At 36.9% G+C, this 24,673-nt stretch overlaps 1 protein-coding gene across 1 annotated transcript in view; it reads right to left on the minus strand.

Moving 5' to 3' along the window:
* Positions 1-731: 731 nt before the first annotated feature.
* LOC149275194 (uncharacterized) overlaps positions 732-24,673 on the minus strand; it is a 94,460-nt gene continuing 70,518 nt past the window's right edge. The window contains 41 exon segments of the mRNA XM_089504895.1: positions 732-996; positions 1,503-1,695; positions 2,003-2,186; positions 2,526-2,776; positions 3,129-3,303; positions 3,504-3,602; positions 3,708-3,827; positions 4,208-4,306; positions 4,542-4,661; positions 4,794-4,892; positions 5,318-5,437; positions 6,408-6,527; positions 6,978-7,076; positions 7,552-7,650; positions 7,734-7,862; positions 7,949-8,047; positions 8,128-8,232; positions 8,354-8,385; positions 8,729-8,817; positions 9,335-9,416; positions 9,525-9,703; positions 10,728-10,920; positions 11,205-11,388; positions 11,811-12,061; positions 12,186-12,360; positions 12,618-12,838; positions 13,702-17,958; positions 18,296-18,478; positions 18,993-19,039; positions 19,723-19,870; positions 20,039-20,167; positions 20,318-20,474; positions 20,624-20,863; positions 20,983-21,162; positions 21,420-21,530; positions 21,640-21,778; positions 22,761-23,016; positions 23,392-23,518; positions 23,809-23,903; positions 24,218-24,382; positions 24,467-24,604. Coding sequence (XP_089361021.1) covers positions 732-996; positions 1,503-1,695; positions 2,003-2,186; positions 2,526-2,776; positions 3,129-3,303; positions 3,504-3,602; positions 3,708-3,827; positions 4,208-4,306; positions 4,542-4,661; positions 4,794-4,892; positions 5,318-5,437; positions 6,408-6,527; positions 6,978-7,076; positions 7,552-7,650; positions 7,734-7,862; positions 7,949-8,047; positions 8,128-8,232; positions 8,354-8,385; positions 8,729-8,817; positions 9,335-9,416; positions 9,525-9,703; positions 10,728-10,920; positions 11,205-11,388; positions 11,811-12,061; positions 12,186-12,360; positions 12,618-12,838; positions 13,702-17,958; positions 18,296-18,478; positions 18,993-19,039; positions 19,723-19,870; positions 20,039-20,167; positions 20,318-20,474; positions 20,624-20,863; positions 20,983-21,162; positions 21,420-21,530; positions 21,640-21,778; positions 22,761-23,016; positions 23,392-23,518; positions 23,809-23,903; positions 24,218-24,382; positions 24,467-24,604 — 10,154 coding nt within the window.

Here is a 24,673-nt window from a genome sequence, read left to right on the forward strand (position 1 = left end):
ATGTGGGACAAAGACCAGGTTGATATAAGATAAAATTGCTATTTTTATGAGCTAGTTGCCTTTGTTTGAAAAGCTGATGGAAGAAGAGCATGTCATTCTTTCATACTTACTGCAGCTCTCAACACAGACATCAGTGTAAGCATTGAACAACTTGGTCCCAGAGGGACAGTAGCAGCCTTCTGTGATTCCATTGCTGAGGCTTGGTATTTGTCTGTAATTAAAACATGAAGCTTTATAGGTAACCTATAATTTTATTCTGTAAGTGCTTATTGGAGTCATACTCCAACTCGTTGGATCTAGTTTCTCCCATCTTCCATATCGAGAAGCACGGAAGAACCGAAGGCACTTAGGACAACATGGTAGCAGCTCTCAGATATAGTGTAATAAACATTTAAGTAAAAAAAACTTCTTTTGTATTAAAATAGTTAGGATTTGAGATCATCTAAAGTGTGACAGGTCCTCTTTAAAGCTAACAAGCAAAGCTCTTTTGCACTATTTGAATCACTAATCGGACTTATTCAGTGGTAAAAAAGAATAAAACTTTTAATCATAAAGTGCGCAACATATACTATACATTGTTATGTTAAACAAGCCTTCCTTTACTGAAATTATTACCTGTTGTCACAAGTGTCAGCATGCACTGGACCGCATGCATCGTACATCTTTCCAGCTGGGCAGTTGTATGCTGCAGTGCAAAGACAAGAATGAATGGATCAATGCCATACTTCCTATTATCTTATTCTACATGATCCTGAAAGCATAGTGCGGTATTGCCTTAAAATCACAAAAGGGTAAATATTTCTACCACTATACTTACGGCAGTGGTCTCCAGTCTTTGCTCTCCAATCCACACAGACATCAATAGAGGCACACAACGCTGCATAGATCTCTAAGCTGGAACATTGCACTGAATAGTTGCTAATTCGACATGCATCAAAAACGCATCCCTCATGGTAAGGCTCTGGAGATATCTTCTTGTGGCATTCAGCAAATACCCTGTTAAAGATAGAGAACAGACATTGTTACCAGGAATTACCAACGTATCTATTTTATATGGTGCACACTGTATCATGGGCTGATTGCTCTCTGGGTTAGGGATATGAATCTGTATTTTTAGATATGATACTGCTCACAATTACAAATGGTGAATTTACAAACAAGATACATCAGGCTCATAATTTCCTTTGCTCTGTATATTTCCCTATTATTGTGCACATTATTTTTTGTTAGAGCACTAATGTATGTTAACCAGATATGCAAGTGCGCACTGGTCTTTTTCTCAAGAGTGTGTAAAATGTAAGGATCATTTGGAGACTAACATCCCATAGTACACAATGTGGTAGAGGAACTATAAACACAAGATCAATGAATCTGTGAGATCATTTTCCAGTACGCAAAATATTTACAGTGCGATATAGACCATATGTAAGTATCACAAACACTGTTGATAAAAAGAAGTTATAAAAAAAGTATTTTTAAAATTTTAATAAGACATTACTCACTCGCTTAGGATCACATCACAGAGAGGTGCGGGTGGACATTCAGTTGGTGGTACAGGGGGTGTTGGGGTTGCCTCAGGAGGTGGATTACAGTATGTGACATTGGCCCTCCAGTGGTTTGCCATCTCAGAACAGTCTTCAATAACCTCCCCATCTGGCAATCGGCAATCCTCAGTGCTATTGTTGGAACAGGTTCCTATAGATTAGAAGGTTACATAACCTTAAGGTTACATAAGTAAATTTTTTACCATTACAAGGCAGACTTGAAAGAAAAGGAAGCCAAGGATTCAGGACTCTAATAAAAGAAAGTACTACACTGTTATAATATAACAAGTGCACCATGCACTATGAAATTCATAGATTAAACGCAGAGGATTTTTCTAAAACAATACATGGTTTGATGTTGTATATTTGACTATAGTAAAAAACAGAAGAGAACAAATAAAATATATTGTGAACTAATTGTGTTATTTTAATAAATAAAAAAACATTTTAGTACGTACCACACTGCCCTTCTGTGTTGTAACCAAACATGCTGAATGGTAGCTTAACAACAAAGATCATGCCACTAAAGGAGATGTAGGCTTTTATTTCTGGAATTTCAACCACCATGTTAATTCCAGCGCTGGAGACAGTAATGCCATCGATGGTGAATCCTGGGGTTACCCAAATTTGGTTGAATCTAATCTGTTGGGTCAAATATGGAAAGTGTTTACCTTATCCAGTTTAGGCACAAATTACAGAAATATATTTTGTAGTACAATGGTGGACTGCAATGAAACCCTCAAGTATTTCAATCCAACATTTTAACATAAATCCAGTTTGCGTTTGATTCCACCATAATTTTCTGTCATTACCAGAGAAGGGCACTGATATCCTTTGCAGCCATTGACAAGCTGTCTGTAAAAGAAACCAGGTAGCCAACCTAGTTTGACCCTGCTGTAAATAAGTCATGTGTTCAACTTAATACTGACTGTCATTTTGAGAATGAAAATTGCTAAAATGGACATATTTCTAAAGTCTTACCCTGTTTCTCATTCTTCCTTGGAACATTGTACGAGTCAACAAAACTTCATGGGACTTGTAGTAAACTATTATAGACTGTGGACAGGACAAACCATCATCAGCATCACATAAATAATTATCAATAAGGACACGGAAGTTATCAAATTTGGGTGTGATCTGTTGTACGAGGACATAGGTGCAGTTGTCTAGGAAAGTATAGTAGGTTCCATCAAATGTAACATAATGAGGATCACCCCATCCGGTGCAAACACCTAAAAGAGACCAAAACAGATCAGGGTAACTTTGAGCAACTTTTTAATGCATGTGCTATTCCCCCAAATTTAACAATGTTGGTTTTAAATGTTGAAGTAACTAAACATCACTCTTATACACTTCAAGAAATGTACAAATGACTAGCAGAGACATAAAAAAACCCCACATGTTACTATTTTTCATATAATTTTTGAACCACTATAAGGTTTTTCAAAAACAATGTGTTTGGTATCATCATTGAGATTATGATGAGGCAGCAAAGTCTTACAGGTAATGTCTGACAGAATGTCCTATCATCAGCTGCCAAGAAAGAAGCTAAACAACAGCCACGTCTCTAAACAGGATACTTACATTCGCATTCATAATGATAACAGCAGCCGTCTGAATCGTAGACTTTAACAGAGGGAAAACCACTAGCACAGGAGATTTCTTCTACTGATTTGCATGTCACAGGCTCAATGGTGACAACATTGTTTTCATGACATTTGGCCACTGTGCAGTTGCTGATTGACCATGTTTCGTTACTCTGTAACAGGAAAGAAAATGTACAAGAAATTTAGCCAACACACAATCACACACCTTAGAAGGTAATCAGTGATGGTCTTCCGACCTCAATTTTAGAACAACTGCATCAAAATATACCATTTATATAAATATAATAGTACTGTTGTTTTTTGGGTCTCTTGTACATGTAATATAGTGCACAGTAAAACCCAGTTGTTATACCTTGAGAGTTATGGTTGTGTTGTTATCCATCTTCATTGTACAAGCCACCTTGACACATTCGCCACAACATTTTCCGGGCATCACTCTGTATTCAAAATCCTGTAACAAATAACAGTACTTTTTATTCTGTTCCTTATTTGTTTAGCTTAGCGATATTTTAGGCTAGAGATATAAATGAAAATATCGCTGTCATTTAGCACATACCTCTGAACAATCTGCTGGGCTGGAAACTTTGCAGTTTTCTTTCTCTGTTACCACATGATAAGTACTATTGCAGGTGTAGGAGGTGCACGTGTGGTCTGGTGGGGTGTATTTTTCACCAGGCTAAAATACAAAAGAAAAATAGTAAACCATGCTAATTTTATTTTTAAACTCTATAAGTCATTGCAGATGTCTAAAAGAAGCAAGGTTACAACTTAAACTGTAGTGCAACACATTTAAACTTCAGGTAGATACATGGCTTTTTTTAGTTAGTTCAACTAGATAAAGTGAGTGATTCAACTAGATATAGCTCTCAAATTTTGGCTTAGAGGCACCTCGAATACCAGAATTTGCACCCAAGGTCAAATACTGTGAATATACTGTAGTACCCTTACAGTCTCACTTTTGTGTCAACCTGTCCACCAAACTGATAGATGATCAATGTTTTTCTTCATATCACTGAGAACCAACTCATAAAATATGCCCAATACTAATGTTTTTACCATGAGAGTTATGATTGTGTTGTTATCCATCTTCATTGTACAAGCCACCATCTCACATGAGCCACAGCATTCACTTTCAGCTTTTTTATACATATATCCCTGTAACACAAAAGAGATAATTCACTTTATTATCCATCTTGCCGGCCACTTCTTTCAAAGTTTCATTGCCACAAGTCACCCTCTCGCATTCTCTGCATTTCCCATTTACCCCTTTGTATTCATATCTATGTAATAAATAACAATAGTTTTACTCAATTCCTCAAGTTCCTTGCCTACATTATTAGAACATATGGAATATTATCTATAACAAAATACAATATATAAAATGACATACAGCACTGCATTCCAGGACAGAGCAGACGCTCATCACATTAACCGGGACAAACTGGCCATCTATTTTGTGGCATTCATAGTAGAGACATGGTTCATTAGGTGGGGTCCATGTTTCTTCAGGCTGGAAAAGTAAAAAAAATAAAGTTTGAATGTGAGATTTAAAATTAAACATGAAAGTGGAAAAACTAAGATACATAATGTTAACTGTTTTTTTGGGTGGGAAAAATTGTGTGTGGAAACGTAGACTCAATACCTTTAATACTTTAGTGGAGTTATCTGACATCTTCATTGTACATGCCACTGGCTCACATTTGCCACAGCAGTCACCTTCAGCTTTTGTATAATTATATCCCTTGAACACAAAAGAGATGATTCACTTTATTAGCCTGATTACAACTCCCTCTTTTAAACTTTTATTGGTTAAACAGCGCTCTTTTTTTTGAAAACTGAATAATAAATAATATTTTTTCTCATTTCATACTCATTTCCTGCATTATTAACACTGATAGGATTACCATATTCTAATATTATTATATATTATACTATCATTCAATATATTTCATACTATTATTATTATTGTAATAATAATGCAGTTAAAACATATATTGGTGTCAAACATTGAGGCAATATCTACAGTAAATGCTTTCTATTACAATATAATATATGTTGATTAAATGAAATACTGTTTTAGTATTGAAATTTTATTAATTTACGAATAGCATGACATTATGTCACAAATGTTATGAACAGCAGACATCGCAGTCCTTTAGCACATACCTCTGAGCAGTCTGTAGGGCTGACAACAAGGCACCTCTCTTTCTCTGTTACCAGGTCATAGGTCTCGGTGCAGATGTAGGAGGTGCACTTCTCGTCTACTGGGGTGTATTTTTCATCAGGCTAAATGGTAAAATGAAAATATGAAAACCAAATGCAAGTTTCTTTGTATATATATATATATATATATATATATATATATATATATATATATATATGTCTAGAAGAAGCCAGGTCAAATATCTTAACATCATGACCATCATCGCGCTGTTTTTAGAAGTAAATTGAAGGACACGTCCAACTAAATACATTTGAGCTTAACAAAGACATGGAGGATGGGTATTCCAGAACAGAAAAGTGATGGGTTATCTTTCTTCTGCTTCTGTTATTCTCGCATTTTGTTTGGTATTATCCCCACCTCGATTTACTAATAGATTGTAAGCTTCCAAGAGCATGGTCTTCTTCTTTTTCTGTACCTTTATGTCTTAAAGTATGTTAAAGTACCTGTTAATTGTGTATGCTGTCAATGTTAATGTTCCCTCATTAATTATACATAATTAAAGTTCAAATAAATGGGAATGTAGAAATGTACAACAAATGTACAACAACTACCTTCAATACTTTAATGGAATCGTCCTTCATCTTCATTGTACATGCCACTGGCACACATTTGCCACAACACTCATCCTCAGATTTTGTATAGTTATATCCCTGCAACCCAAAAAAGATGATTCCGTTTTTTAAACCAGATACAAACAACCTCTATTAAAGGCAACATTTTCCAGGCATCACTTCATATTTAAAACATTTAAAAAAATAAATATTTTTTGCTCAGTTCCTTGTATTTATAGCTTGCATTAGTAACTCCCATATGATGATGATGATGATGATGATTATTATTTGTATTACATAATTCAATATTGCAATCTTTATCACAGTACAATGTTATTGTCTATGCAATTAAAATCATATTTTACATTGAGCCTATGTCTATATATGCTTTTATTTAACATTTTTATTTTCATTTAGTTAAGCACTATTTTAGAATAGAAATGTAATAAATTAATGGCAAAATCAATCATTTAGCACATACCGCTGAGCAACCTGCTTCATCGGCAACAACACATTTATCTTTCTCAGTTACCACATCGTGAGTATCAGTGCAGATGTAGGAGATGCACTTCTCGTCTGGTGGCGTGTATTTTTCACCAGGCTAAAATGTAGAAGGACAAGATCAAGAACCATGTGGGCTTTATTTGACAAATGTTATATGTATGGCTGCAGATATCTCTTCAGCTGTAGTCTAATATCCGCGATCCTCAGCTAGATATAGGTTGTTTTGAGCATTAAATCTAGGGAGTATTTCAAACAGATACACGTTTGTTTTGGAAAGACGTGCAGATTGGATGCTTGAGGGCCGGAAAGTTGTCTTTCTTTGGCTTCTGAAGTTCTCAAATTTTGCTCTGGGACCACCTTAAAAAATGCATTTGAACTTCAAGAATTAGTCCTTTGCCCTCTGCCATGTTTACTTGTCATAAAGTTCTAAAAAATATACAAAAAAAATCCCTATATAGAAATACCTTTATTCTCTTTCAAGGGCAAAGGTCCTGATTATAAAAACTTTTCTCCAAAAATTACACGTATAGAAATACAGTTTGAATACCTTTAAAACTTTAGTGGAGTTATCTTTCATCTTCATTGTACATTCCTCCTGCTTACAAGTGCCACAGCATTCACTGTCAACTTTTATATATGTATATCCCTGTAACACAAAATAAATGATTAATTTTTTAACAAGTTGGGAAGCTTTCATTGCCCAAGACACTTTCTTGCATTCTCCCCAACGGTTCCCAGACATCACCTTGTTTCAAAGTCCTGTGAATAACAATATACTAAGTGCTTCAAATGTATTAACTTTATCATTAACATATCATCTCTACATCAATGTGTGTTAGTAAAAGTAACATACAACACTGCATTCCACAACTGAGCAGACTCTCGTCACGGTGGTAGGGACAAACTGGTCTCCTATTTTGTGGCATTCATAGTAGAGACATGGTTCATTAGGTGGGGTCCATGTTTCTTCAGGCTGGGTAAATTCAAAAGAGGAAATAATTAGCACTGACTGAATCCACTCTTTGCCCACCATCATTCCCAAACAAAAAAAATCTATACAATATACATCATCAAACTTCAATATTTTGAAAAAGAAAACAACAAATGGGAGCGTGGAATACCTCCAAAACTTTAGTGGAGTTGTCCTTCATCATCATTGTACATGCTTCCTGAACACATGTGCCACAGCACTCACTTTCAACTTTTCTATATGTATATCCCTGAAATAAAACAAGATATTATTCACTTTTTAGCCAGATTCCAAGTCCCTTCCAAAATGTCATGAGATTTTCTTGAGACGTACCGGTCTGCATTCATCTGCGCTGGAGACAGTACATTCCTTTGTTATGCTCACGGTAACAAATTGCTCATCTGTTTTGTTGCATTGATAGTAGGAGCATTTGTCAACAGGAGAGTTCCAAGTCTCACCAGGCTGGGAAACAAAGCAAAATATAAAATTGCATGACTTATGTCAAACTATGTTCAATTGAACACAATGTATATCTAATAAAGAAGTACCTTGATAACAATAGTGGTGTCATCAGTCATTTTCATTGTGCATGCCACTGGTTCACAAATGCCACAACATTGATCTTTTACTTCCTTGTACTCGAAGCCCTATCATTAAAAAAAATAGTTATATAAATAGTTCTAATTATGACATACCATGTTTTAATTATGTCAATACATTAGCTCACCTCTGCACATTGAATTTGGACACATTTCAGTGGAGTGCACTGTACAGTGAGTGACGTGGCCTCACAGACACATTCTTGGCAGTTGCTGATCCATTTCTCTGCAGGCTACACATAGGATATAAAAATGTCATGATATATCCAGCTACACTGGTTAACTCTCAATGGAAAGACAAAGGAAAGAAAAAAGGAAAAAAAAATCTGCATTAAAATGTACAATGTCACTCACCGCTTTGGGCATTCCATCTGGTCCAACGCAAGCTGGAACACATGAATTTAGGAGATTACACTGGTTATTCAGGCATAAAGTTGAACAGCTAATCTATAGCATCTATCACATTAAAGAAGATTTCCGGCGCTCAGCATTAAAAGCCGGCACCGAGACCGAACAGGGAGACTCGCCGCAGGACTGCTGAAAGGTAAGTACAAGGGGGCGGCAGGGACGGAGGGAGAGGAAGGGTAGATAAGGGGGGGGGCATTTTAAAATTCACCCCAGGCGGCATTTTGCCTTGGGCCGGCCCTGGGGATAGGCATATGGCTTGTCTTAATCTAAGGTAAAACCAAGGACTGATGGAAGAAATCCATGTCATTCTTTAACACTTACGGCAGCTCTTAACGCAGACATCAGTGTAAGTGTTGAATAGCTTGGTTCCAGAGGGACAGTAGCAGCCTTCTGTGATTCCATTGCTGAGGCTTGGTACTTCCCTGTAACAAAAACATGACTCTGAAGTTCTATTGCCAACTTTCTTACTAAAAACAATAATATCCTAAATGTTTTAATTAGTATTAAATTAGTATAAACACAATCGGTATAAATATATATATATAATTAACATGCAATGATCACTTCTACTATAACCCCATTATGTTGAGAATGTATCACATCATTTTTAGGATTTGTTTTAGTTGACATCATCTGCATCATCTTTGCTTGTACTTCCTCCTAGCTCTGTGTGTATTGTTCTCGCAAAATGTATGTAAACCTCTAGTAGTAGACACTGTTTATACCCTTATGGTTTATATCCTTAGATCCGTTAAGCCAATACCATATCAGCACTTTTAAATTTATGCTTAGACAGCAAGATGGCATCTCTCACATACAGTACAACAGAAATATATAAGTAAGAAAGAATACAATCTTTTACTATACACTGTGCAAGCACGCAGGTAATATGCAATATAATGTTAGTTTCAATAAGTCTTTCTAAACTGATGTTATTACCTGTTCTCGCAGGTATCACAATGCACTGGACCACAAGGATCGTACACCTTCCCAGCTGGGCAGTAGTATGCTACAGTGCAAAAACAAGAATACATTGATAAGTGTCTAAAAGTTACACTATGTGTTTTCTGTTATAATGCTATAAAATATCTTGAAATGATAGCTCAGCATTACTTACGGCAATGGCCTTCTGTATTTCCTCTCCAGTCCACACAGACATCAATAGAGGCACACATTGCCGCATAGACCTCTAAGCTGGAGCATTGTACTGAATAGTTGCTGATTCGACATGCATCATAAACACAGCCCTTATGGTAAGGCTCTGGAGATATCTTCTGGTGGCATTCAGCAAATACCCTGTTAAAGGTATAGAAGAGGAGTTGATAATAGGGTTCACGCAGTGGTAGAGGCTTTTACTCTTTGGCCTGCTCTGAAGTAAGGAACATCTTTTTTTGTTGTTACATGAAATGCCTCCCTTGGGCATAAGTTAAAGTCACATCCAGGTATCTGGCCATCATTTCTATTACCTATTATGTACTCCTATTATTGCGTGCATTATTTGCAGAGTCTGCCGAGCCAGCACTGGAGTTCACTGGCGGTACGGATGTCACGTGCATGTACATACTGTATGTTCACCCAAATAAATCTCCCACACAGATCATAGTTAGAGGTGAAAGGCATATGGGAGATTCTGCAGAATTGAAGGGGGTGCCAAGTAAATTTAAAGGGACCTCTCGGTTACCATGTGCATTAAAGATTTATTTTTCATCCGGGGTAACAATTGTACAGCCCTGGGACAGTATGTTGGACAAACTATGAACATCAAGTCAATGAATTGGTGAGCTAATTTTCAAAAAAGACAAATTGTTTACAGTGCAATAAATACCATATCCAAGTGTCAAAAAACATTTCCATTGATGTGAAAGTGATCACACATATAAAAATATACATATTTTTTTTAAATACTCTTTTTATAATTGAAAGAGGAAATGCGCTGTAAATAGACCATAAGTACATAGGCAATGTGTATACATGTTACACTGCCAAACAAGGTGTGTATTACATAAAAATATACATAGATAAGACCACAGGACAATTTTAATGCTGGCATTAAGCGGTGTCTAACTCAAAAGGGAGCATGGCAGACTCTCAGAGATTAGGATTAGAAAGTACAGTGTATTCCAAAAAAAAAATAAAATAGAAAAGGAATACCCGAGACTTATATAAAGTATCAAAAGTGATAAGAAACCATAAAGAAATTATAGTTGGACCCCCTGGCCCAGACCATCGCCCGAGTCCCACCCCCAAACACCAAGCTAAAGGGGTTGAAATCCCTTATGTAATGAAAAAAATATTTTTAAGAATATAAAAGAATACTGACTCGCTTAGGATGACGTCACAGAGTGGTGTAGCTGGGCAATCTGTTGGTGGTACAGAAGGTGTTGGTGTTGGCTCGGGAGGTGGATTACAGACTGTAAAGTTAGCCCTCCATTCGGCAGCCATTTGAGAACAGTCTTCAATGACCTCTCCATCTGGCAAACGACAATCCTCTGTGCTGTTGTTGGAGCAGGTGCCTATTGGTAAATAAGAAAAATACCATGCCATTACAAAGAGGAATTAACGCAGAAAGCAAAATATCTGAGGATCCTGTATTCCTGGAAAGTACTTAAAATAAAATTCAAAGATGACATGAAGAGGTTTTTTTTTTTAGACGGGATGTGTTTTGTTGTTGTATTTATAAAAACACTTATAATAAAAAAAAATTATTAAAACAACAAACAATGCCATAGTAAAATAATAAAATATAGTGTGTACCACCGTGGGATTTTAATGAAAATGGGAAAAACATGATACGTACCACACTGTCCTTCTGTGTTGTAACCAAACATGCTGAATGGTAGCTTAATAAAAAAGATCAGGCCACTAAAGGAGATGTAGGCATTTATTTCTGGAATCTCAACCACCATGTTGATACCAGCGCTGGAGACAATAATGCCATCTGCAGTGAATCCTGGGGTTACCCAATTTTGGTTGAATCTAATCTGTTGGGACAAGTACAGAAACAGCCATTGGCATCCATCATAGCCACTAATTGTCCAATTGTTACAGTTAGGTGGTAGACTGAACTTAATGACTCAAGCATTTCATGGCAACATATAGATGAATTTACTTTATAGTCCACAGTGGAACCTGGTCACCCCTTCTGAAACATCACTTGTGAAGGCATAGGTTCCAAGTTTGATCACTCGTATCTTGTAACCTATTGAGTTTGATGCATGAATTTATTGATGAGTTGCAGTGAAAAACACTGCATCAAATGCAGTTCATGCCAGGGTGTTTCAAAGAGGAACCAAGTTGTCGATGCCACACGACACTACTGAAAATGAACCATTTGTTTCACTCAATATCTTCTATTTTTTTTACAAAAACAAATGCAACAATAGAAATATTTTTCAGTACTTACCATGTTTCTCATTCTTCCTTGAAACATTGTACGAGTCAGCAAAAGTTCATTGGACTTGTAGTAAATTATTAGAGATTCAGGACAAGACAAACCATCCGCAGCATCACAGAAATAGTTATCGACAAGAACGCGGAAGTTATCAAATTTGGGGGTGATTTGTTGTACCAGAACATAGGTGCAGTTGTCTAGGAAAGTATAGTAGGTTCCATCAAATGTAATATAATGAGGGTCACCCCATCCGGCGCAAACACCTAAAAGAGACCAAAACAGATCCATATGTGAATAAGTGACTTTTTCAATGAATAAATACATTTAGACCATTTGCAGGCAAAACACAAGCTAAACAGCAGCCATATATCTGATCAGGATACTCACATTCACATTCATAATGGTAACAGCAGCCATCTGCACTGTAGACTTTGACTGGTGGAAAACCATTATCACAGGTGACTTTTTCCACAGGTGGGCATGAAACAGGTTCGAAAGTGACAACATTGTTTCCATGACACTTGGCCACTGTGCAGTTGTTGATTGGCCAGGTTTCATTAGTCTGTAACAGGAAAGAGAATTCACTAAATTTAGAACTGGCACACATGCACACACACACACACACATATATATATATATATATATATATATATATATATATATCATGTCATTCTATCCTTTAGCTATTAAAGTAGGTCATTCTGTGTGTCATGTTTATAAATTTATACTTCCAGGTCAAGGCTGGTTGTTCTATTTGGTTAAATCAGTAGACTCGACACAATAATTCCATTGTATAAATACAGTACAAGAGTAATTTACTTTTCTGGGAGGGCAGCCTTCAACTGGAGTTGTTGTTTCTGTCTTTGGTGTTGTTGTCTCAATAGATGTAGTTGTTGTTGACACTGGAGTGGTGGTAGTTGTTGGGGGTGGCAGAGTTGTAGGTTGGCACGGTCCTTGGAATCTTTCAGCGTTACATTTTTCATTACAAATTGCATAGAAATGGCATCCGTCTTCATCAGTCCTGTTGTAAATGATGGCTCCTTTAAAAACAAAAAAGAAACACATTTTTTGGCAGAAAAAGAATAATGGGCCAGTCCAAAACAGGGCATATCTGATAGGAACCAAAGTCACAAAATCAATAATAGAAAGTGCATACAGAAATGAAAAGTATAGCGTACTTTGCATAATAGTGCACAAAAATATATTAGTCCAACAAGGAAATGTTTGAAGAATCATATAATAAATTGTTGTCTGACTGCATACACAATCAGTCGAAAATGTATATGCCATGGTCTGTTGTTTTTGTATTACACATACATGCTACAATTTTTCAAACTCATTTTTTATAGCTTTACATTTATACATTTCACACAGATATTGACTGAACTAGGAGATGAGCATGATATTTGAACTCATTGACCTCACTATGTATTACAAAGGGCTAAAACCAGTGAACAACCACTGAAAGAAGGGCCATGTAATGTCCTAAATCTCTTTTCACTGATTTATCTATAAAGTAGCAGGACTCTTCTTTCGGCAGGCATGGTGCCTCATAATGCATAGTAAAATCTTCAGTTAACCTACATACAGTACACACAGTTGTATGAATATATACATTTGAGGTTGTCTGAGCCTATTGCTTGAATTTGTTCGGAAATGGCTACTGTGGTTAGTTCCACAAAGGTTAACAGCAATGGCTAAAAAAAATTGCAATCTAAATTATACTACTGCTACTAGTCTACTACTACTACTACTACTAATAATAATAATAATATACTTCACCAAGATTCCCATAGCATACTCTAAAACATAAGATGAATCATTGAGTCTGATAAAAGTTAACTATATTTAAAAAAAAAAATCAACTTTGTTGTAGAAAATAGTATAGAAAACTGAAAAATACCTGTTAAGAAAAATTCACCATCTATGCGGCAGTAGCAACGTGTGGTTGTAACAGTGGTAAATTGAGTTGCTTCTTTAGTTGTGAGGTGCTCAGTAGTTGTCAGTTCTGGAGTAATAGTGGTTGTTTGTGGTGTAGTTGTACATGTTCCACGGCTGCAGCAAACTCTAATTTCATAATTGTAGCAAATAGCAGGTACTTGGTCCTTGTTGTAACACAACAGTCCAACTGAAGCATTACACTGCACTTTCTGTCCAAGCTCCTGTAGTGGCGTGTCTGGGTATTGTTTAGCTCTACATTCTATTTTAGATGGCTGATTACACACAGAATATCCTTTAGCTCTTATGTTGTCAAATGTATCAAAATCTCCACCTTCTATACCTGACTTAGGATAACTGACATCAAACCAGGTTGACCATTGGCAGCCACAGCTTGTGTTGGGAGTGGTAGTTGTTGGGGTTGTAGTAGTAGTTGTTGTTTCAGGAATAATGTTAGGTGTAATTGTAGAGATCTTAGTAGTTGTTGGTGCTGTAGTTGTAGTTGCTTCTGGAATGCTGGAGGTTGTAGTAGTTGGTGTTGTTGGTGGTGGTATTCTTGTTGTAGTAGTGGTTCTTTCAGAAGTTGGAGTCGTTGTTTTTGTAGTGGTGGCGGGTGTAGAAGTTGTAGTTGGAGGTGCTGTAGTTGTGGTAGAAGTGTACTCTGGAATAGTTTTAGGTGTGGAGGTTGGAGATATAGGCATTTTTGTAGTAGTTATGACTTCTTTTGTAGTTGTTGGTGATGTGGTACTGGTACCGGTAGTTGTACATGTCGCACGGCTGCAGCAAACTCTAATTTCATAATTGTAGCAAATGGCGGGTACTTGGTCCTTGTTGTAGCACAACAGTCCAACTGAAGCATTACACTGCACTTTCTGTCCAAGCTCCTGTAGCGGTGTGTCTGGGTATTGTTTAGCTCTACATTCTATTTTAGATGGCTGATTACACACAGAATATCCTTTAGCTCTTATGTTGTCAAATGTATCAAAATCTCCACCTTCTATACCTGACTTAGGATAACTGACATCAAACCAGGTTGACCATTGGCAGCCACAGCTTGTGTTGGGAGTGGTAGTTGTTGGGGTTGTAGTAGCAGTTGTTTCAGGAATAATGTTAGGTGTAATTGTAGAGATCTTAGTAGTTGTTGGTGCTCTAGTTGTAGTTGTAGTTGTTTCTGGAGTGGTGGAGGTTGTAGTAGTTGGTGTTGGTGGCGGTGGTATTCTTGTTGTAGTAGTGGTTCTTTCAGAAGTTGGAGTCGTTGTTTTTGTAGTGGTGGCGGGTGTAGAAGTTGTAGTTGGAGGTGCTGTAGTTGTGGTAGAAGTGTACTCTGGAATAGTTTTAGGTGTGGAGGTTGGAGATATAGGCATTTTTGTAGTAGTTATGACTTCTTTTGTAGTTGTTGGTGATGTGGTACTGGTACCGGTAGTTGTACATGTCGCACGGCTGCAGCAAACTCTAATTTCATAATTGTAGCAAATAGCAGGTACTTGGTCCTTGTTGTAACACAACAGTCCAACTGAAGCATTACACTGCACTTTCTGTCCAAGCTCCTGTAGCGGCGTGTCTGGGTATTGTTTAGCTCTACATTCTATTTTAGATGGCTGATTACACACAGAATATCCTTTAGCTCTTATGTTGTCAAATGTATCAAAATCTCCACCTTCTATACCTGACTTAGGATAACTGACATCAAACCAGGTTGACCATTGGCAGCCACAGCTTGTGTTGGGAGTGGTAGTTGTTGGGGTTGTAGTATTAGTTGTTGTTTCAGGAATAATGTTAGGTGTAATTGTAGAGATCTTAGTAGTTGTTGGTGCTCTAGTTGTAGTTGTAGTTGTTTCTGGAGTGGTGGAGGTTGTAGTAGTTGGTGTTGGTGGCGGTGGTATTCTTGTTGTAGTAGTGGTTCTTTCAGAAGTTGGAGTCGTTGTTTTTGTAGTGGTGGCGGGTGTAGAAGTTGTAGTTGGAGGTGCTGTAGTTGTGGTAGAAGTGTACTCTGGAATAGTTTTAGGTGTGGAGGTTGGAGATATAGGCATTTTTGTAGTAGTTATGACTTCTTTTGTAGTTGTTGGTGATGTGGTACTGGTACTGGTAGTTGTACATGTCGCACGGCTGCAGCAAACTCTAATTTCATAATTGTAGCAAATAGCAGGTACTTGGTCCTTGTTGTAACACAACAGTCCAACTGAAGCATTACACTGCACTTTCTGTCCAAGCTCCTGTAGCGGCGTGTCTGGGTATTGTTTAGCTCTACATTCTATTTTAGATGGCTGATTACACACAGAATATCCTTTAGCTCTTATGTTGTCAAATGTATCAAAATCTCCACCTTCTATACCTGACTTAGGATAACTGACATCAAACCAGGTTGACCATTGGCAGCCACAGCTTGTGTTGGGAGTGGTAGTTGTTGGGGTTGTAGTAGTAGTTGTTGTTTCAGGAATAATGTTAGGTGTAATTGTAGAGATCTTAGTAGTTGTTGGTGCTCTAGTTGTAGTTGTAGTTGTTTCTGGAGTGGTGGAGGTTGTAGTAGTTGGTGTTGGTGGCGGTGGTATTCTTGTTGTAGTAGTGGTTCTTTCAGAAGTTGGAGTCGTTGTTTTTGTAGTGGTGGCGGGTGTAGAAGTTGTAGTTGGAGGTGTTGTAGTTGTGGTAGAAGTGTGCTCTGGAATAGTTTTAGGTGTGGAGGTTGGAGGTATAGGGGTTTTTGTAGTAGTTATGACTTCTTTTGTAGTTGTTGGTGATGTGGTACTGGTACCGGTAGTTGTACATGTTGCACGGCTGCAGCAAACTCTAATTTCATAATTGTAGCAAATAGCAGGTACTTGGTCCTTGTTGTAACACAACAGTCCAACTGAAGCATTACACTGCACTTTCTGTCCAAGCTCCTGTAGCGGCGTGTCTGGGTATTGTTTAGCTCTACATTCTATTTTAGATGGCTGATTACACACAGAATATCCTTTAGCTCTTATGTTGTCAAATGTATCAAAATCTCCACCTTCTATACCTGACTTAGGATAACTGACATCAAACCAGGTTGACCATTGGCAGCCACAGCTTGTGTTGGGAGTGGTAGTTGTTGGGGTTGTAGTAGTAGTTGTTGTTTCAGGAATAATGTTAGGTGTAATTGTAGAGACCTTAGTCGTTGTTGGTGCTGTAGTTGTTTTTGGAGTGGTGGTGGTAGTTGTAGTTGGTGTTGGTGGTATTCTTGTTGTAGTAGTGGTTGTTTGTGTTGTGGTGGTAGTAGTGGTTGTGCGTGTTGTTGGAGGCACTGTAGTTGTGGTAGTAGTTGTCTCTGCAGTAATTGTAGGCGTAGTGGTTGGAGGTACAGGGGTTTGTGTGGTTGTTATGATTTCTTTTGTAGTTGTGGGCTCTGTAGGCCTGGCACTGGTACTTGTACATGTCCCGCGACTGCAACAGACTCTGATCTCATAGTTGTAGCAAATAGGGGGTACTTGGTCCTTGTTGTAGCATAACAATCCAAAGGATGCATTGCACTGCACATTCTGTCCAAGCTCATGTAGAGGTGTGTCAGGTAACCCTATAGCCCTACATTCTATTTTAGTCGGCTGATTGCAGATAGAATATCCTCTTGCTCTTATGTTATCAAATATCTCAAAATCACCATTTTCCGTGCCAACCTTAGGATAACTTACATCAAACCAGTTTGACCACTGGCAGCCACAGCTTATGACAGGAGTGGTGGTTGTAGTAGAAGTACTTGTTTCTGGAATAGGTGTTGTGGTTGCTGTGTCTAAAGCTGTTGAAAGACTGCTTGTAGTTTTGGTTGTGGTGGTTGTTTTTGGTATTGTGGTTGTTTCTGCTATACTTGTTTCTGGAGTAGTTAAACTGCTACAACAGAGGACTTTCACTTGATAGTTTAGGCATGTTTTAATATTTTCTTCCTGATCTTCATTTTTGCAAACAAGACCAACAGAGACATTACACTGCACAACTTGACCAAGGTGACCAATTGGTGTTTCTGGGTAATTTTCTGCTCTGCATTGAATACCATCAGGTTTTTGGCAGATTTGTTTGTTTGCTGCATGAATGTTCTCATAGGTTTCAAAATCACCTTCATCCATCCCATCACCAGGAATATGGACATCAATCCATGAACTCCAGGTACATGTTGGTTTGAATGTTGTCGTTGGTATTTCAGTTGTTGTCACAGGTGTTGTGCTTGGAGTAGTAGTTTTATGAGTTGTAGTGATGGGAGAAGTTGTTGTGCCTATATAATGGGAAAAATACAATAAAAATTAATTATCAACATATCAATGAACATACGAAATTGTATATTCTAGATACACAGTGATAGTTTAGTAATTGTAAATATTCATTAGCTGTCACAATGTTCAGGCCTAGATTGTTGTTGCTGGCAAATCCTATGCAATACAGGATGTCCTGGATATTTTTTTGAAATCCAAGTTCCACTTACTGCTCAGTAAGCAGACAAAAATGTCAATACTTCCTAAGCAATAATCGTCTGGGGGAATGTTCTTGATCTTATTAATGTGCTTGGAGTGTCACTGTTACAAATTAAAGTACATTTTATTTGGACAACTTACCTGTAGAAGGTGTGGTTGTAAAAGTGAATGGAGTTGTAGTAGGAGTGTTACATGGATAGATGTCTCGGTAGACTGTGCCATTTTCTTTACATATTGCAGTGATACAGCCTCCAATCCCATCCGTGGTGTTATAAATGACATCATTGTAGTCATACATTCTCCCTTGGTACTCACAGTTGCAGGCTGTTAAAAAAAATCCAATATGAAGCACAAAAGCAGAAAATCAAGTAACATTTAAATATAGATAGTACAGTACTAATGTTGCATGCTGGTTATTTATAAAGAATCTTCTTTGATTTATTAAATAGATAATGAAATATTCAATATATGGTTTGGGGGGGGTGAATTCAGAATATGACTACTGTTCTTAGTTTATTTTCATTAGGACAGTGACTTTTGTTTCTACAACAGTAGCTGAATACCTCATGAAATACTTAATGCAATATTATTTTCATTATTAATTACTTGTATTTGCAATAACTGTCTCCTGCACCAACATTGAAAAAGAATGTTAATCATATATTATACAAACACTGCGATTTAATCTAAGGAACAAAACATTGATACACTGTGTAAATTGAAAATAACCTGAAGTTGTGACTCTTTTAAATATATTTCATTTAAATCATAAATCTTAAACCAATTCAGTCTGCTATTTTTGTAATAACATATATTTTCAAATATATTTACGTCTTACCTTGCCTATTGTACTTGCATTCGATAAAACCAGAAATAGTGCACTCACTATAGAATAAAAATTGATATAATATAAATTGTGTGCATTGTGTTAAAAAACTACTTCATATGACAGAACTGCATGGAACATACAAGAGGCTATGTAAATGTGTAGGACCTTATATTGTTTTACAGTCCATTTTAGATGAACCATTTGGAGCAAGTTAGGAAACCATTGGACATTCAAGATTTACAAGATGGCCGATCAGTTTGGAGATTCTTTGACTGATTTTAACATGGAAATTGCATGTAACTATATTGGTTCAAAAGAAGATAGAATCTACAGTTCAAGGTTATATATTTTATTGGGTCGAGACAGTTAACAATAGGGGAGTTATAAAAGTTTTTGCACCGCAGAGGTATTTGCTTAGACACAAACTAACCAGCGTAGTACAACACAAATAGTGCAACGCATAACACTAGTTAAATGTTTTTACATAAAGTGGTGGTTCAAAATAAACATGTATCCATGCGTCAGACATGGACATAGGATTAGTGGATCCATGATCAGATTTTGTTTTTGTTAACAAAAACCTTAAAAAAGATCAAATTATGTTAATACTAGTTCAAATAGACTTTAGACATGCACAATTCAATAAAAATAAACAAAAATAGTTTTTGTTTTGTCAAACTCAATACTACAAAGCTTTTCTTTTGTTGAGAAAAAGAAGGTTTTAATCGAAAAAACTTACCAAGACTGACACTTCTCCTTTGCTGTCACTGGTGATCCTGGTTTGTAGTGGTTGCCTTCATCATCATAACAATAACTACATTCAACAACACATACCATTTCATCTTCATCAAAAAATGGTTTATCTCCTGGACAACTGGGGTAACAGCCTAATCGGGAAAGCATTACAGTTTATGTCATTCAAGTCATTGATAAGTAATCTAAACTGTTTCCTAAATATGACTATCATGTAGTAAAACGTGTCAATATGATCAATCAGAGATGTTGAAAAGAGGTAAAATAGAGTTCACCACGAGCTTATAGTGTGTTTTTTTTACCTTCTAAACCTGAAAGCTCATGTAGGCATTTCCCACTGGGATTTCTGCAGGTCTTCATGCATGGAGCTCCACACGGCTTGTAGTGCCACTCACACTCTCCTTCAGGGTTGTAGTAATCACAAAACATTGCTATAACATTGAAAAGAAAATTAAAACATAGCTCAAACTTCTTTCATGTAAATTGCAATGTTGAGATTATGATCCAGCTTAAGGCTACTTAATCAACATAAATGTTTCAGTTTTAAGTGCTTTTGTATAGGATTGCCTTTGGATACTCACGGCAGATGGAAGGTGTTCTCCAGGAAACACAAACACCATTTTCTCCACAGGCCTGGGCGTATGCAGCAACAGCTGTGCAGAAACACTCACAATCTCCACCGGTGTCACAAGCGCAAGAGTCAGCAACACAAGCATCATAATACTTTGATGGATCAACCTATCCAAAATATATTAATTTAAATAAAAAATGTTATAGAATTCATCGGCATACAGACAAAACAAATGTGTAATCACAATGGACAATGACATGTATGCATGCTTTTAATTTGACCTTGAACCATGACTAGAAAGATCGGCCATACACACCTGTAAGCGGCACGCTGAAAATGCCTTGCTGTTGATGATGCTGCACTGTTTCTGTGCCCAAGCCTTTCTGTATGGGTTAGCTGAGCATGCATCCCGCTCAGTGATGACATTAGGGCACATTGGGGAAAGTTTCCAACTGTTGCCAAACTCAACAGCATCTCCAACCACAGACATACTCCTGGTGGTGAAGTCATTGTTTCCATCGCCATCGAAATTACCGCACAGACCGCAAACTTTACCCTGATTAATCAACCAAAAAAAAGATTTTCTATATGTAGAATATATAATTATCCAATGTGTTATCGTTTTAGAACCGAGTTACTCTTTCTAAGCAGCCTGGACAGCCATGTAAAAATTACCTCAAACTCTTTACTGAGTTTGATGAAGATGCTTGTCCTCTGATCCCACATAAGAATCAGTCCATTGTCAGCTTCAATAATAAGATAGATACCCATGCGTCTGATAGTATATGGAACGTCACCTCCAATACCTCTTTCCAGCACATCAATATGTTCCTCTGTAAGGATCATCTCATAGTTCTATATTATGAAGAAAGTCAGGAAAATAAGAAATAAATTATTTTCCACATAAGCACACTATGAGGATAATTTTAGATTTTAAATGGATAGAACCAAAAGCAATATTTATCTACCCACTACAATGTGTTTTTCTAACAAAGTTTGAATTTAAGGCACTATGTCACAGCAAGCATAAAGGTATTGAGAAACTACAAAAAATACTGTGCAGAATTGCACTAACAATACATAACTAAAACATATAGATAGATACTACTTACATTAAGGAAGACCTTGATGGCTTTAGAACATGTTGTACCAGTGGTACCACATGGAACATTCTCTGTGATGACACGGAAGGTGCTATCACTTCCAACCTGACCACAGTGATCCTGAAAGAGAAAAGAAGTGCATAAGATACACACAATTCGTTTCACAGTTCTTATGAATTTCATTTTATCTAGAGGTGTTTGAATATTCATTTTCAGTAAATGTCTGTACCTGTGCAAGAGTATATTCACAGTTTCCATTAAAGCTATAACGTTTTCCATCAAAAGTGATGTAGTGACCATCACCATATACAGCGCAAGTTCCTAAGCAAGGCTCATTGGTACATTGCCACATCCTATCTTTGCAGGTACTAAAAAAGGAGACAGCACATTTCATATAACATAAAGAAGCAATGATTGTAACAGTTTAATAAGTTCAAATTGTATTACTTTTGGCCACAGAATTAAACATACCATGTGTTGCACTTCATTTTTATTTGCTCTCCTGGCTGGTAAGGGAGATCATTGTGAATACATGGGCACTGATCTTCTGCTGTACAACCACCTTTCCCATCTGCGACTAGTCCTTCAGGACATACACAGCCAGAGACACATTTGGTTCTATACTGTACAAATTAGATAAATATTTATTGTTGTTCACCTTTCATTAAGCATATGTGTAATACGGAATGAAATAGCGAAAGCAAAAGAACTTATTCTCATATCTCAGGATATCTCCAAAAAATCTTACAAATATATATACTTTAATGTTTACCCTTTTCTTTACGCTTGCTTGATGGCAATAGTTTACTTTTTTCCTGCCATAGTAGGAAATTATACTTTTTTCAATTAGAAAAACCATGTACACTTACACATTCCATGTCCAATGTCTGGCAACTCTTCTGACATTCGGCTCCTCTGGCATCCACTGAAGCATTTTTACAGTCAAAATAGACCATTGGAGATTTACATTCTGGTAAGGAGACAAATGGCTATATGATTAAAAACTGACCTATCATCTATGTGTGACAATTCAAATGTGTTGGATACAACACAACAATAAACTATGTATTATTAAAAGATCTGTTTTCTTACCTAGTTCTGTGGATCCAATACAGCTCAGTTGACCTTGAGTGCAGGTGCTAGGATGCAGGATGACAAAAAAGACACAGCGCTAGACAATACTAACAATTTGTTTGATTAATCAGATTAATGTGTAAATTGGAAAACAATTAAATTAACTGATGAATTGGACTTGGGAAATGAAAAAGGCATCAACCTCTGCTAGAGTAGAAAATAATTTATCAGCTCCTAAAATACGCCTTCCAAGTAATCTTACATTAGATTACTCACCACATAACTCCATTGTCATGTACAACTTCTCCAGAAGGCACAGCTGATCCCTTGTAATAACACGGACAAGCGGCAGCTGGAACACACTTTCCACTGTCATCCATGTAGTAGCCTTCTGTGCAGGTACAACCATCCACAGGGAAAAATTTTATATCGCAGGTGACATCAGGCTCTCCGAGGGACCGACATGTAGGCTGACAGGTGGTGATTGAATAGGTGTAGTTTAATGTTTTGGGGCAGGAGTTCATGTATTTGGCTAGAAAGAAAACACAACAAGTATGTGAACTAATCAAACTATCTTTCTGATTCATGTAAAACAGCAAAAAGGAGAAAAATTAGGTTCCTTTTTCTAATAAAAACATAACTATTCCTATTACATTACAAAACTGCAACCAGTCTCCTAGAGCGACATCTTCTTTAGATTATGAAATCTTTAAGCACAGCAGACATTTCTAAATAATTGGTGAGAGTTGGCTGTTTAGGGCTTGCAATTGCAATTAATCTCACAATTTTCTAAAATTGCAAGCAATGTCTTTTGACAACATTTGCCACTTATCTGCCCCAGACGGCCAGTTCAACACATTTGAAAAATAACATATTTAAATTATGTTATAGCTCATTCTTTACTTACAGCAGACAGTGGATCTCCAGCCACTCAGCATAACTCCTTTAGCAGCACATGCGCGGACATAAGAAGAGATGGCAGCGCACATGCAGTCTTCACTCTTCTCACAATTACAGGTGTCAAACATACAGGTCTAGGAATAATAAAACATCTTGTAAATTGTTCATATTTTACAGTCTATATTTCATTCCATTGGCTAAAAAAACTCAAATGTATGTATCAGCATGACAATTTAGAAATTCACCAGAGAGGAAGTATCTTGTAATTCAACATTTTGTAAATACACATAGTTTACCAATGATCAGTCAAACGATATGTCAAAATATTGATGTTTTTTTCACTTTGCTGTCAATGGGTATAATAGAAAAATATGCCATATAGAATTTTTTATTACTTAGCAAGTGCCAATTTTTCATTACTTACTTGTTTGTAGATTATAGGATTTACTGTAGAATGGCATTCAGCAAATGGTCCAGACAGATCAGCTATAAGGCCACACCAGTACTTAGCAAATTTTTCTGCAGAATATAAATATAGATACATCATACGTCTACTTGTAGCTAAGTCAAGCAGAAAGTAATTGAGCTGTGGTTAAAACCTCATCAGATCCTAGTAAATCTGTAGCATTATTTTCCCACTGGATCAGTAACAAAGACTACTGTATGAAAGTGTGAACAAATAGAATGGACTATTCATTAAGAGGATGGGTATGGTTTAAAACCACACACAACACTCCATGTACATAATACATGTCTGCCTCACGAAGAATTCTTCTCTGCCTCAGTATTTTTAAAGTACCTTAATGATTGCATTTTCACAGTTTGGTAATTACCATTTTCTACACTGAGAGAACATGGATCTTCATAGACGTTCTTAACATTTGGACAATCTGCTCGGGTTTTCCAGGTGTTGGCAAAGGACGCAGCAGTTCCTTCTATTACACCACTTATGGTTTGGAAATCATCTGATTGCTTGTCATTAAAGTTTCCACAGAGACCTAAGATGATACATTCACATTAGATCATCCAAAGCAAGCGCATACTACTTTTTCAAGAGAAAAGTAAACTGGAATCAATCTTACCGCATGTCTTGGTCTTGAAAGAGGGGTCTAGTATCAGATAGACTTGCATGAAAGGAGTGAGCTGAGCCACTACCTGGACTCCCATTTTAGACTCGACAATAATGTAGAATGAGGATGGTCTGAAGATGGTGACGTTGGCTGTGGTTAAAAAAGTAATGATTACTACATGAAAAATTTAATTGGTGTGTTTCTAATTTACAGTTAAAT

The sequence above is a fragment of the Sceloporus occidentalis genome, unplaced genomic scaffold, assembly GCF_023333645.1.
Source record: "Sceloporus occidentalis isolate IW3139 unplaced genomic scaffold, rSceOcc1.0.p SCAF_295, whole genome shotgun sequence".
NCBI lineage: Eukaryota > Metazoa > Chordata > Lepidosauria > Squamata > Phrynosomatidae > Sceloporus > Sceloporus occidentalis.